General features: G+C 44.7%; 1 protein-coding gene across 5 annotated transcripts in view; it reads right to left on the reverse strand.

The window, feature by feature from the left end:
• MAD1L1 (mitotic arrest deficient 1 like 1) overlaps nucleotides 1-14,057 on the reverse strand; it is a 1,860,878-nt gene that overhangs the window by 782,243 nt on the left and 1,064,578 nt on the right. For all 5 annotated transcript variants that reach the window (XM_069209930.1, XM_069209931.1, XM_069209929.1 and 2 more), the window contains one exon: nucleotides 1,007-1,095. In XM_069209930.1, coding sequence (XP_069066031.1) covers nucleotides 1,007-1,095 — 89 coding nt within the window. The remainder of the gene's footprint in view (nucleotides 1-1,006; nucleotides 1,096-14,057) is intronic.

Here is a 14,057-nt window from a genome sequence, read left to right on the forward strand (position 1 = left end):
AATACCTTCTGAAAGTCTTGGTGGACCCATCTTCTCTGATTTTAGAACCTGCCCCACCTTGTTCTTCTCTTCCTTATTTATCCAGTTCTTCGCAACAACCTCACATTCAATCTTGATTTCATCCTCCTCTTGTATTCTTTTTGGTTGGTAGTCCAGGCTCCCAGTTCTGAGCTAAATGTTGAGTCCCAGACATACACTCTAGTGTTGTGAGACTACAGACAAGTTGTGGTACATCACATCCTGAACTTAGGTGTGAGACTGTTGCCCACACCATCTGCCCCGTCTCATCAATTTTTGTTTTGGTTGAAAGTACATGAGCGGTTGGGTGAGTCAAATGTTTTTGTTCAATTTGTTTAAACTAGCATAAGGTTAATTACCTTAATGTTTCCCAAGGGTTTTAAAATGTTCAGAAACATAATCAAAATGTTGTTGTTACTTCCTCTTTAAGAAAGATTGGGTATATTTGGTTAGGGGTGATGGCCTTGACACAGTGCTGAAGGGCATTAATTTACTACTGAACAAGACACCTGTAATGTGACACCTGAATGTAGCATACCAGGTGGCAATCACAAAACGACCACAGTGAATAAATAGTGCTATGTTAAAAAAAGAGTAAATAAATGCACTGATAACATAATGGGGTATTGTCTCTCTTGGGTGTGTCTGTAAAACTGATGTTTGTTCTTGAATGTTTGTCCTGAATTTTCATCCTGAATGTTGACGCTTGGTCCTGAATTTTTTACAGTCCTGTCCAGAATTTACCTCAATGCCAGGTGGTCACCCTAAGTGCTCATCACTTTCAAGCACCGGCACAGGTTAAGCACGTTATTACAAAACAGAACACTGACATCACAAATAAACAAATGGATAACAAATTACATAAAACGAGCTCGTGCAACAGGGAACTTAGAAGAGAGGAAATACTCCCAAATTCAGCTCCTTGGCCTAAAACTCGAGTTGTGAGTCATTCTGCATGCCAGGCAGAGAAAACCGACCCCATACTAACCTGAGAGAGTCCAACTCCTCCTTGGCAATGACGCTGCCGTGCCCTGACGTAGCCTCTTGGGACTTCAGTAATTTTAACTCGGCTTCGAGCTGCAAGACAAAAAATGCAAGAGTACAAATAAGGAACGCAGACGGTGACATCTACAGAGACGTACATATGTGCATGAGATCTACTTATGAAAGATGCCGATAATTCCAGATAGGAGGACAAAGATTAGATGAAGCAGGGGTGTTGCACATTAAGTTTTCAGGATATCTCATGGGAGACATGTGTATATATATATATATATATACATATATATATATATACACACACACACACACACACACATATATGTCCACACACATATATATCCACACACACACATATATGTCCACACACATATATATATATATATATACACACACATATATGTCCACACACATATATATCCACACACACATATATATATATATATATATATATATACACACAATTAAACTGCATGGGAATTATTTGAAAATCTGGCATGACCCTCAAACTCCCCTTCGGCAATACACTGCATTTGTCTAATATGAAATTAGCTGCATAACATTCAAGTACGTGTGATGCTAGAGTCACACGCCCACGCAGTGCGTGCTCTGCAAACGCGCATCCCGAACCACCGCCTTTCTCCTAATTCACAGGTGGAGATCACGAAAGATATTATCCTATTTGCACGAGCCAATCACAGTGTCAAGCAGGAGCCCCTGCCTGGCATGAAGTACTGCGCATGTGCACCTCATCGGATCCGACTCATCCGAAGTCACCGATCTCCAGGGTGTGACCCTGCTTCTTCGCCTTCCTATTAGAGCCCAGTCCTTCCCCGCAGACTCCCCTGATGCGTGGAAATGAGACTGTTCTACTTTTCGCCGACAGGATCAGTCAAAACCTCAGCTTTCATCTCTCAAACAAATGAGGTGGGGAGAAACAGGCTGTCAAGTCGCGGCCCGCACTGGGACTAAATTCAGAGTCGTTACCCAGGGGGCTTTGCTCGGTTTGGAAATATTCCTAACCAATTTAAATACAAGAAATATAAAACCCTAGCACAAAATGCAGTCTCTTTCAGTCGAGGCAGCAGAATTTCTCTTACCATTCATCTGGAGGTGCCACCTAAGGGCTCTTGCGTCACCAGCACAATGATGCCGGAGGAGCAGGTAACGATTGAAGATGTTGTAAACAGGAGAACAGAGCTGAGCACCTGCTCAGGTGAGGCCTGCGAGCTCTCGGATCCCACAACCAGCAGGAGGAAGATGAAGAAAGCAATAAGCTGCAAAAGCATCCTAACTTAAAAGGCTGATGGTCACATATGGGAAAGCAGCGGGTTGAGGCCAGTCAAGCGCTACAACAAATGAATTGGCAAGCTAAGCTGTGCGTTTGGGATTTGATGTGCGTATTGCCAAACACACGAGGAGCAGGTGATGAATTATGACCCCTTGTACATATATGGAAATCTGTGGGTGAGTGAGTTTGCGATTTACTTACAAGCCTCTGCATATTAATAGAATGCGGGGGGTTTGGGTGTGGAATGAATCTCTTCGTGTAAATGGAGTAGGGTTGGGGTTAGGTATGACTCATTCAGGTACACAGAAGAGTGGTGATTTGGGGTGTGTAAGCAAGCCCCTGCAGATAAAAAAAAAAAGGATGGCAATGCGTAGTTGAGCATCTGCACATACATCAGGATGTTTGGTTTGCATTAGAAGCCTTTCTATATACACGTAAGCACTCTCTGGTGTTGGGAAAGAGCAGCTTCGTATTCCTGCAAATCCAAGCAGAATGTAATGGCTTGCTGTGGCCTTACGAGATCTTGCACATCCAGCGAAACTGGAAGACACGTTTCGAGCCCTTGCATTCACAAAACAAGTACTTGCAATGCAATGGTCTCGCATTTTGTTCGACTTAGAGCTGTTAGCGTTGTAAAGTCCTAACCGTACTTTTCTTGCCACATAAATTGAAAATGAAAGGTAGTTCAGTTTTACATAAGCGAACCGATTTAAAGCGCCACGCCATGAGCGTGAAGGAGGACATAAAAGGGAACAGAAGTTCGCTTGCAGTCAAACGTATCAGCAGTTATGCAATTATCTATGTAACAAGGTCGATGTCATGCAAAGCGCTCGATTACTGCCCAGCGAGATTGCGCGACGTAGGAAATAAAAAGAAGAAGTAGTCCAGAAGTCATGCGGATAACATGGAACCTAGTATGTTTTCAGTATTTTACTGGTGCTGTCGAGGAGGACTAAACACTGGAAAAAGCATGATGTATGCATGTCTTTCACAAATGAAATCAAGCAAATTTCAAAAGACAAGCCCATGAACCAACGAAACTGATGGGCATGACATGGGCATAGTTAAAAGCTTGCAGAGAAATTACAACAGGACAGAGCGCTTGAGCACTCAACCCTAAAAAAGCAGGATTAAGATACAAGTAGAAGAGGGGGACACCCCTTGCAAGGAGGGTGATCGTTAACATCACCAGGCACCAATCTGCTGCAGCTTTATGCGTCACCCTCGAAAGACAGGACTTCCAGCTGCACAATAATGGCTTGTTTGGGGGAGGAGTTTTCCCTGCTACCTCTCAAGGGGTGCCTTTAAGCCTAGGTGGCAGCGGGGAAATGCAGCACTGCCACTAGAAGCCATGCCCCTGGATTTCCTGCAACAAGGAACGAACAGTGTTGATTTGGCCCTGGAAAGCTACAAGAAAACTTTCCTACAGTCAAACAAAACCCCTTTTTAAACAACAACAGTAGACAAAGTTACAAAATGTTTTACTTAACACAACTTTGCCCTCCCGTAGTTTGGAGACCCTGAATATACATGAGGATGCTGAGAGTCTTGGGCAGCCATTGGGTCCCTGACTGCACACGGTAATTGTTGGGAGAGGCAGGATACAAGAAAGGAGCTCCTTACTTAGGTAGTACAGAGGGCTCTGACATGAAATCAATAAGTCATTTTAGAACTCTTATAACCGGTTGTGCAGCATGAGGTAGAACAATGATAGCTGCACTGGATCAGGTCTGCTCCTGTGAGGGAACAGCTGGTGGCACGGGGTATCATGAACCCACAATGTCTGCAACAATCTCTAGCAAAACGGAGTGTGGAGATGGGGTTCAATAACATACCTCAGACTGGCAATGACAAAACATTCTGAAGAACTCATAAAAACCATCATAACTCAAAGGACTCATGAAACCGTAAGCTGATGACAATGGGGCATGCAGAAGCAGATGAGACTGGGACATTCATGTGACAAGGAGACTGGTTCACCTATGGGCTTAAGGCTTGACAAACCTAAATGAACTACTTTCTAAAAGGACTGAGTGCAATTATGGGTTCAAGTGACTATCTTGCATGGAAACCAAGAGCCGTCAGTAGACACTACATCTAAGAACCACTAGAGAATCCAATAGTCACTAAGAGCCCAAGAGGTGAGGTCAACCAAAAGCAACCTCCCTTATGCCTCTTTAACACTATGTGAGCATGGACAAGTAGCCAAGGATCAACTCAAGCGAGATAGGTCCCAGTACAGAACAGCATAATTAACAGAAGTATTGGTGATGCTTCAGAAGAACACTCTTCTAATGTTTAGGAAGCTTACCACCAACCTAAGTGTACATATATTACACTTAAAACAAGCATTTGCAATGCAACGGGTCTCACATTCTCAGAGTTCGAGCTATTAGCAGTTGTAAACGCCCAACCAGACTTTTCTTGCATCACTGAATGGGAAAAAAAAAAAAGAGCACACTCGCGCTGCTACAGTTCACTCGTAGTGAAACCTATCGGTAAAAGTGCAATTATCTACGTAACAGGCAACAGTACAATTAACTATGTAACAGGGTCGATGTCATGGAAAGTGCTCGACTTCTGCCAATTGAGATCACGCTGCGAACAAAGATAAAAAGTAGTCCACAAACCGGACGGAAAACATCGAGCCTTGCATGTTTTCAGTACTTAGTTGCTGCGCTCGAGGAGGGCTAACCACCGGAAAAGGCACAACATATGCATGCCTTCCACTAATGAAAGCAAGCAGATTTTAATAGGCAAGCCCACAAACCAATGAAAGACACTGACGTGACATGGACGGGGCTCCAAGCCCTTTTCTAACTCCTAAAGCGTCTCGCAAGTGAACCGCATGCGCAAGCGCAAGCAATGCAGGCTCAGCCCTAAAAAAACACACAGTGTCCCACGACCACTACAGGCTTTGGGACTTCAATGTACACATGCAGGCTGGTAGAAGACTCCTTGATGTGCAACAAAGCACCCCAGAATGTATAATTAACACCCACCAGTCTGAAACTGAGCAAAGGGAATAACCAAAGGAGGAACACGGAGTCAGGAACCGGAGTCATGGTGACCCTGAAGAGCACCAATCTGCCCCTGAAACGGTTATCAAAAAGAAAAATATAGGAGGGTCTTAAGGGACAAAGGAAAAACATTTCAGGAGCTGCACAGTGTGTCAAAGGACTTTCATCATTATACGGAGGGCCACTGGAATTATGCGATTGTGCTACTTGAGCTTTTGCATAAATAAAGATTTGCCAGATAATCCATCACCTGCTGCATAATATGCAGATTTAAACAAAAACTTGAGCTTTTACCTCAAAACTGTTCAAAAGTTACTAAAACGAAGCAAAACGTGTTGCAGTGCACAGGACGGCTCTTTGCAAAGGCTGAATGGTACCTTTCTGTTGTTACTGCTATATTTAGGTGCTAAACTGGTACTTATGAGGTGCAACCAATGCCCAGACAGTATTGAAAAGGATAAGAATGACAAAATAATAAAGTAGTATTATGTGGCATAATTTGCCTTTTCTTGCTGCATAATTTGGCCGTCCCCGGAGGCATAATTCCAGTGGCCCTGCATATACAATAGGCAATTTCTTTTGGCATCCCTTAAGGAGGCAGAGAAAATTAAGAGCCAACAATGATAGGTTTAACAATAATATGCAGATTTTCAATTAAACTCAAGAATTTGTGTGTTTATATATATATATATATATATATATGTTCCTAATTCAATTGTGACATTCAAATATTGAGTATAAACAAGGACTATCTATGTAAGGTGTTAACAGATCCCTAAATGTCCCGTCTTACGCACATCGGCATGTGTCTTACTCTAGACAAACCAAGGTAGGAAGAAGTGTGACTGCCGGAACCAGAAGGTGTAACTTGAGGGGATGTCTCAGCTCAAACAGCAGTGCGCTTTCCATACAATTTACATAAGATCTACAGCAGGATGGTGAGCTCCTACAATTCTTCGCAGCGCAGGCTTTGCTCTCTAGGGCAACAACTCACACTGCACAGTTTCAGAACCAAACACCTTCAGCTCAACCATCTGTGTCACAGAGGGTACATTAAAATAAAGACTAAAGGTACAAAACTGTACACGAGAAAGACTCGTTCATAAAGTACATTTTCCTATATGATGCGGAAAGGAGGTTTTAAATTGCGAGGCGGGGGAACCAAGAGACATCACCCTTGATCAGGCATGGCTGTGGAAACAGCACTAGAGATCTTTGTTTCCTGCTGCCCATTAGAGCCGAGAGTCAGAGTTCTTAAATATCGGATACAAATGAGGTTAGACTGAGCGCTCCTTGGGGTGAAGGTGACCTTTTCGTCAACAGCAGGTCTTGTACAGATCAATTACTGGACCCTATAGACTTATCACTGTTATTATCTCGTAGAGCGCTCTGGACACCGCGGTACAAACAAATGACACAAAGTCAGTGGAGCTGGGGGCGGCAGAAAGCTTGGCGAGGTTGCAGGGTCCTGATTCATGGATCTGGAACTCAAGCAGACATATGGCTAACTTGTCTTGATTTAACAATCGTTGACATTACATTTTAACACCTAGCATGCTGGACACTGGACTCCCACGCCCGCCTCCCGGTCACAGACCTGTGAAATACTGCTCAAACTTTTAGGTGCACTTTGGGTAGGAAATCGAGCAGGCCATCTCTGACTGTTAATATCCATCGCTTTTTAGGTTTCTCCTACACAATCGCAAAGTCTTATGTCACCAAAAAAAAAAAAAAAATTAAAGGGACTAAGAACCCACCCCTACATTGCCACTTACTTACCTGAACTTCAGTTTACTCATTCAAAAGTCGCTCCACCGTCGCTTGAATTTACTTGCTTTTTATTGGCTAGCAGGTCACTTTCTGGTCTTCTGTTCTGCTTTTGCCGTCACGTGGAGTGTGGCCGAGGTACACTTTCCGTTTTTTGGGGATTGGTTACTTGTTAGTTTTTAATGCAAAAAGATGAACTAAACACAAGTCAAGTCAGCTATCTTGCAATGGAGCATCGAGTGCAGATGTAAAGCATTCAGCGAGTGGGCCCATAATGTTGTGTTTTTCATTACTTAATGATTACATTTCTTATAAACAACAGTAGTAAAAATTAAAACTATTTGTGTTTGTTTCTTAAATTACCACTAACTCATTTTAAAAGAAAAGTCATTTGTATAATTGGGCAATGTTTTATTTCAAATTATTATTCTCTCAGTGACTTATTAACAAGCAGTGACAAGTGCAGTTATCTTACAGGCACTAAGGGTCATGATTTGAATGGTACAGGAGGTGTAGTGGCACCAGGGACAAAAGTTGTCATAACTCCTCTAAACACCAAATATTGCAATACTTCACTGCTAAACAGGCAGTTACCATGCAGGCACCAGGGTCATGATTTTAGTGGTGCAGCAGGTCCAGTGACACCAGGGCCAAAAGCTCTAGGAACCCCTCTGAGCTCCAAATATTGCTCTATTTTACCTCTAAACAGGCAGTCACAAGTGCAGTAACCTTGCAGGTGTTAGGGTCATGATTTGAAAAGTGCAGCAAGTGCAGTGGCACCGGGGCCAACAGTTGGGGCTGCTCCTCTAAACACCAAATATTGCTATATTTTACAACTAAACAGGCAATCACTAGTACATTTACCTTGCAGTTAAAGGGGGCATGATTTGAACGGTGCCGCAGCTGCAGTGGCACTTTACCAACTACACATTACTATACTCTAATACAGTGCCACATTAAGGTACAGATTACAAGACTGGAACTCTGGGATATTAATTCCACATACATCACAACATAAACAACTATTAATGGTTTATCTAATTTGAAGCAAACATTATTATAACCTTTTTCTCATATCTATAATCCGGTTAGTACTACAGAATGCAAAAGATAAAAACAAAGGTGAAACCTATTGGCTTTGCCTGTGCTTGTTATACTTAGTTCCTATCTGAGAAGTCTTGTCTCTTGGCGTCTTTCCATTGGTGACTATATTAGCTATTTATCTTATGTTCAGTCTTGCATATACTGCACAGGTCTCTTAGGGGAGCTTAGCCTCTGTGCTCTTTTCCACAACTGTGGTAGCTACAGCACTTGCAGAAGAGTCTTGTCACTAATCCCCAACTGCAAGGCCTGCAGCTTAAGTCTCTGAGGTGGGTCCTGGCCTCTGTGCTCTTCTTCTTTGTTGTGCAGTCCACAGCACTGTTTCTTGTAGCACAGCCTGGTTACTAATCCTAAACTGGAAGGACTGCAGTAGAAGTCACTGTGGTGAAGCCCAGCCTCTGTGCTCTTCTCAGTTGTGCAGTCTACAGCACTGGTTCTGATAGCACAGCCTAGTCTCTAATCCCAAACTTCAAGGACTTGATCATAAATCTCTGTGGTGAAGCCTGGCCTCTATGCTCTTCTTCTCAGTTGTGCGATCTACGACACTGGTCTTGTAGCAGAGCCTTGTCTCTAATCCCTAACTGCAAGGTCTGCTGCATCAGTCTCTGTGGTGAAGTCTGGCTTCTGCTCTTCTTCTCAGTTGTGAGGTCTACGTTAATGGATCTTGTAGCAGAGCCTAATCGCTAATCCAAAACTACAAGGACTGCAACATATGTATATTGTGACTTGCTGTTGCTCTAACTCCAGAGAGAGATCTCTGTGCCTTCCACTGCACTGACTGTGAAGATTTGCCTCTGCACTCTATTGTACTGAATGCAGAGCCTGACTTTTCCACTCCTCACCACGATGCACTGACTAGAGAGACTTGTCTGAGCCTGGACTCCAGGCATTACTGACTATACAGTGAGGTTTTTCATGTATACCTTCCCAGACATATATAGCAGTTTACTTGCACTTAGGACAGGTGTTTGTATTAAAAAATATATACCTTATACCCTGATAGCAACTCGATGGTGCTTTAGAATCTGTGTAATGTGGATGGCCCATATAACACAAGGATGAGTAAAGAAGACATGTTGATCCTGGGACTCAAACTGGATGAGGAGAGAGCCGACTCCGTAAGAGGTCACAATACCTGCTAAAGGGGCGACATGCTTTTGGGGGTGTATGGGAGAAATAGCTGGGATACTCTTCTGTCAAGTGAATGGCACAACTATGGGATGAGAGACCAGAAGTAATATGGTTTATTTTCATCAACATGCACTTAAAGGCAAGTTCGACACAATGCTTAAAAATCACACTTACAGGGGGACTTTTGGTATAAGACACAAGTAGCTTTTAAAATAAAAAAAAAAAACATACAATTCTACTTTCTGCACATTTTCCGGTCTCTCGCTGGGGTTAATTGAGCTCACAAACAATTTCTTAATCCTCCTCCATAAATAATAATATCCAGCGTGAATTAGGCAGTGACAAATTATTGCCTTCAAAGATTAAAAGGAGTGCAATTATTCTGGCACTGGAGTATTTACTTAGGTTTGTGTATGGCTAAGAACTTCTCAAGCCTCTCAAAGGGGAACAAGTCACTTAAATGGAGCAGTGGGAAAATGAAAAATTATGACACCCTCCAGCAAAATCTGGTAAAATTTAACTGGGACGAACGGAAGGGGTAATGCCTGCAGCAGCTACCTTACACCTCAAAATATGTCTAACCAGACTGTGTCATAAGCCTAGCTCTCAAAATTGGCTGGAGGTGCACTGGCACCTAGTTCTGGGGTACCAGTAGCACTCAGAGTCCCACTTATGGTTGTAGTTTACTTCCAAATTGTGGGCAGTTGTTCCCATTTCCATTGCTTTGATGACATACCAACAAACAAGCTCATCGCAGCCTTATTAGAGGACTGGCCCGTCTCAGTGCTCGAAAGCATTTATAAAAGCCATACCATGCTCTGGTTCCCAACCTCAGGGCATGGTCTGCTCAACTGTGAACCTAGACAAGGTAATAACCCCATTTGCATGTGAAAGAAATGTTTCATAGCTAAATGTTTTGCACACACATTAGTGAACAAGTCACTTACCTTCGGTAACTAATTATCTGGTAGAGATATATTATAGTTGCAGATTCCTTATCTTAGAATTTTCCCAGGCTTCAGATTGGATCTGGAGATTTTTATTCAAGCAGTACCTTTGCGCTCGTTAGGTGGTGTCGGTTGAGCCTGCGTGCGTCACTGGCGGCGTGTTCGCCGTGATGACATTGCGATCGCATATAGGCGCCACCCGGGTGCGCTGACGACAGTTTCTTTTCACGACTTTCCACACCAGTAGCCAGAGCTATGAAGAACACTGAGATTGGTGCGACAGAGCCAAGGCCAGGAAAAAGGAGCCCTTGCACCTAGAAATCAGTCCCCAAAGCAGGGATGATGAGTGGGTCAGTAAGGAATCTGCAATGAGAATATGTCTTTACCAGATAATACGTTACTGAAGGTAAGTAACTTGTTCATCTGATGGAGAATTCCAGTTGCAGATTCCTTACCTTGGAATAGATACTCAAGCAATACCATCCTCCACAGTCAGCTGCGAACCAAGGTCAGACAAAAAAGTCCTGCAGGACCGAACCGCCAAAGTAGCCGTCTCTGCGAACTTGACTGTCCAGGCAGTAATGCTTTGTGAACGTGTTCAGACATGCCCAAGTTGCTGCCTGGCAGATGTCCAGGACTAGAACTCCACGTGCCAACACTGTGGATGCAGCAGCTGCTCTAGTGGAATGAGCATGCAAACCCTCAGGGGGTTGCTTCTTTGTCAAAACGTAGCACATGTTGATGCAGATGACAACCCATGAGAGATGGTCTGCTTCTGCACCGCTCATCCTTTCTTAGCACCCACACATAACCAACAAAGAGTTGATTGTCCACCCGGAAGTCTTTGATACGGTTAAGGTAGGACTCCAACGCTCTTTTTGTATCCAGCCGGTGCAGTCTCTCCTCTTCATGAGAAGGATGTGGGGGTGCATAAAAAGTAGACAAAGTGATGGATTGGCCTACATGAAAGGACATGACCAATTTAGGGATGGAAGGGGCCCTGATACGAAGCACAACCTTGTCAGTGTGGATAGATAGAAATGGTGGCCTTGAAGAGAGAGCTTGGAGAACACTCACTCTTCGGGCAGAGGTGATAGCAATAAGGATAGCAGTTTTCAATGTAAGGCGCCATAAAGGACAAATATGTATTAGCTCAAAAGGAGCACACATAAGATATGTAAGTACCAGGTTAAAATCCCGCTGGGGCATTATGAACGGCTTAGGTGGAAACACATGGCTGAGTCCCTTAAGAAACCTCCCACCAATAGGAGATTTGAACAAGAAGGGTGGATCTGGCAGTCTACTAAAGGTAGATATGGCAGACAGGTAACCTTTAAGGGTAACCAAAGCAGAGCCCTGCTGGGCAAGAGCGAAGATATATAGTAGAACCACAGACAGAGGTGCAGAAAGGGGACTGTAGAAAGCTGGCCTAGTGTGTGGTGGGTACCTAAGGTACTTACACCTTATACCAGGTCCAGGTATCCCCTCAGTGAAGTGTAGGCACTGTCTAGAAGCCAGGCTCTCTGGAGGTACCTGTGGATGAGCAGCCAAGGATTATCTAGGATACATGGAAACCTCATGCAGTACCACTGTAGTCACACAGCACTTACACACACAAAAGAAAACACTCAGTTGTACAAAAATAAAGGTACTTTATTTTTGGAACACAATTCCACTAATTACTAGAAGGGCAACCCTCTTATAGGAGGTAAGTAATACACTAAATATATACACTAGTAAACAGTAACATGCAAAGAAAAGGTTAGAAAACAGTGCAAATAGCAATAACCAATAGTGACCCTAAGCGGAGGCCAAACCATATACTGAAAGAATTAAATGCGAACACAGGACCCCTACCTAGGTAAGTGGAATGTGTAAAGGGGAGCTGGAAATACTAAAAAACCACAGAGGTAAGTAACACAGTGCCACCAGCGACCAGAAAAGCAGGAGTAAATCACTGGAATTTCCCCAAACCACCCAAAAGGAAGGAAAAGAAGAAAAGAAGACACCCAGACAAGATTGTAAGAAATCAGCGGTGGATTTCTGAAGACCACCTCTAGAGAGAGGGGACCAAGTCCAAAAGTCATAGTGGCGTCTAAGGACTGGGAGCTACTACCTACCCAACTGTACTTGCATGAATTGGTTGACAGTGAGGAAGAACAGGTCAGCACTGCAGCCCTGGAGCCAGAGAAAAATTCCTGATGGATGCAGATGTCCCACGCTGGAGTAAAGACTGCAGACTGGTGTCGGTTCAGGAATTCCACCAACAAGCCTTGGCAAAGGCAAACTCATGGTTAGTGGAAATGGTGCTGCCGGGGACCTGGAAGGCCCAGGAGGCCTCAACCTAGGAGGGGGAGTCACAGAGGAACCTTAGCATCGCAGAGAGTCTATAGGAGCAGAGGCAGCACCCACAGGAGTCCCACAGGACGGGGCCACAGAAGTTGAAGGAGTAGTCCATGCAGCACTACAGAATGGGATCCCAAGTCGCAGAACCACGCAGAGAGCTGTGCGTCACTGGAAGGAGTGCTGGGAACTGGAGCTACACATCTCGTGAAGATCCCCTGGAGGAGGCGCAAACAAGCCTTGGCAGGTGCAAGAGACGCAGTGCACGGGGTACTGTCCTGCGTGGGAAAGCAAGGGCATACTTACCTCAACCAAAGTTGGACAGCTGGCAGAGAGGACCAAGAGGACTATTCCGGACTACCACCTGTGATGCAGGTTCCGTCGTCATTGCAGCAGGTACCTGCGGATGCAGGGGAATGACTCCTTCACTCCAAGTGAGATTCCTTCTCGTTCTTGTGCAGGCTGAAGAGTTGCTATCTTCTGGGGATGCACAGCGGGGGAAATGTTACAAAGTTGGCAGGAGTCATGGAAACAAAGTTGCAGAAGAGCCTTTGTGAATTGCAGCGTTGTCGGTTCCTGGAGGGTCCAGTCACAGCTCCAGTGGCCAGAAGTTTAAGTGGAGTTTGCAGAGGAATCCTGCTGTAATCTTGGAAGCTGAATCTGAGGACCCCCCCAAGAGAGAGACCCTAATTAGTCCTGAAAGGAGGATTGGTCACCTAGCCAGGTAAGCACCTATCAGGAGGGGGCTCTGACGTCAACAGCCTGGCCACTCAGATGCTCGCAGAGTTCCCTGCCAACCTTGGAAACAAGATGGCAGAACCCAGGGACCCTCTGGAGGAGCTGTGAGCACTACCCCTGGGGTGGTAATGGACAGGGGAGTGGTCACTCCCCTTTCAAGTTTCGCGCAAGAGCAGGGACTGGGGGGTTCCCTGAACCGGTGTGGATTGCTTTATGCTACCAAATGTGTCCTTTAAAGCATACCAGTGGCTTGGTGAGGCTCCCCTCCCAAGTCAGTCAGTCACACCTATTTCCAAAGGAAGAGGGGGTGTTACCTCCCTCTCCCAAAGGAAATCCTTTGTTCTGCCTTCTTGAGCTTGATCAGATCAAGCAGGAGGGGGGCAGAAACCGGTCTGTGGGTGGGCAGCAGCCTGGGCAGCCTGGAAAACTTGTACGTCTGGTGGTAGTAATGCTGGGGGTCCTCTAAGGAGCCCCACCCCCCCAGAGTGCATGGAATCATACTTCCAATACTTGCAACAGTATTGGGTTATGATTCTGACATGTTTGATACCAAACATGCCTAAGTTCAGAGTTGTCTTTATGTAGCTGGACACAGGTAGTGACCTATGTACAGTACACGCATAAAATGGCATCCCCGCACTCACGAAGTCCAGGAAAATGGAGATGGAGTTCATGGGGGCACCTCTGCTAGTGCAGGGGTGC

The sequence above is a fragment of the Pleurodeles waltl genome, chromosome 10, assembly GCF_031143425.1.
Source record: "Pleurodeles waltl isolate 20211129_DDA chromosome 10, aPleWal1.hap1.20221129, whole genome shotgun sequence".
NCBI classification, from domain to species: domain Eukaryota; kingdom Metazoa; phylum Chordata; class Amphibia; order Caudata; family Salamandridae; genus Pleurodeles; species Pleurodeles waltl.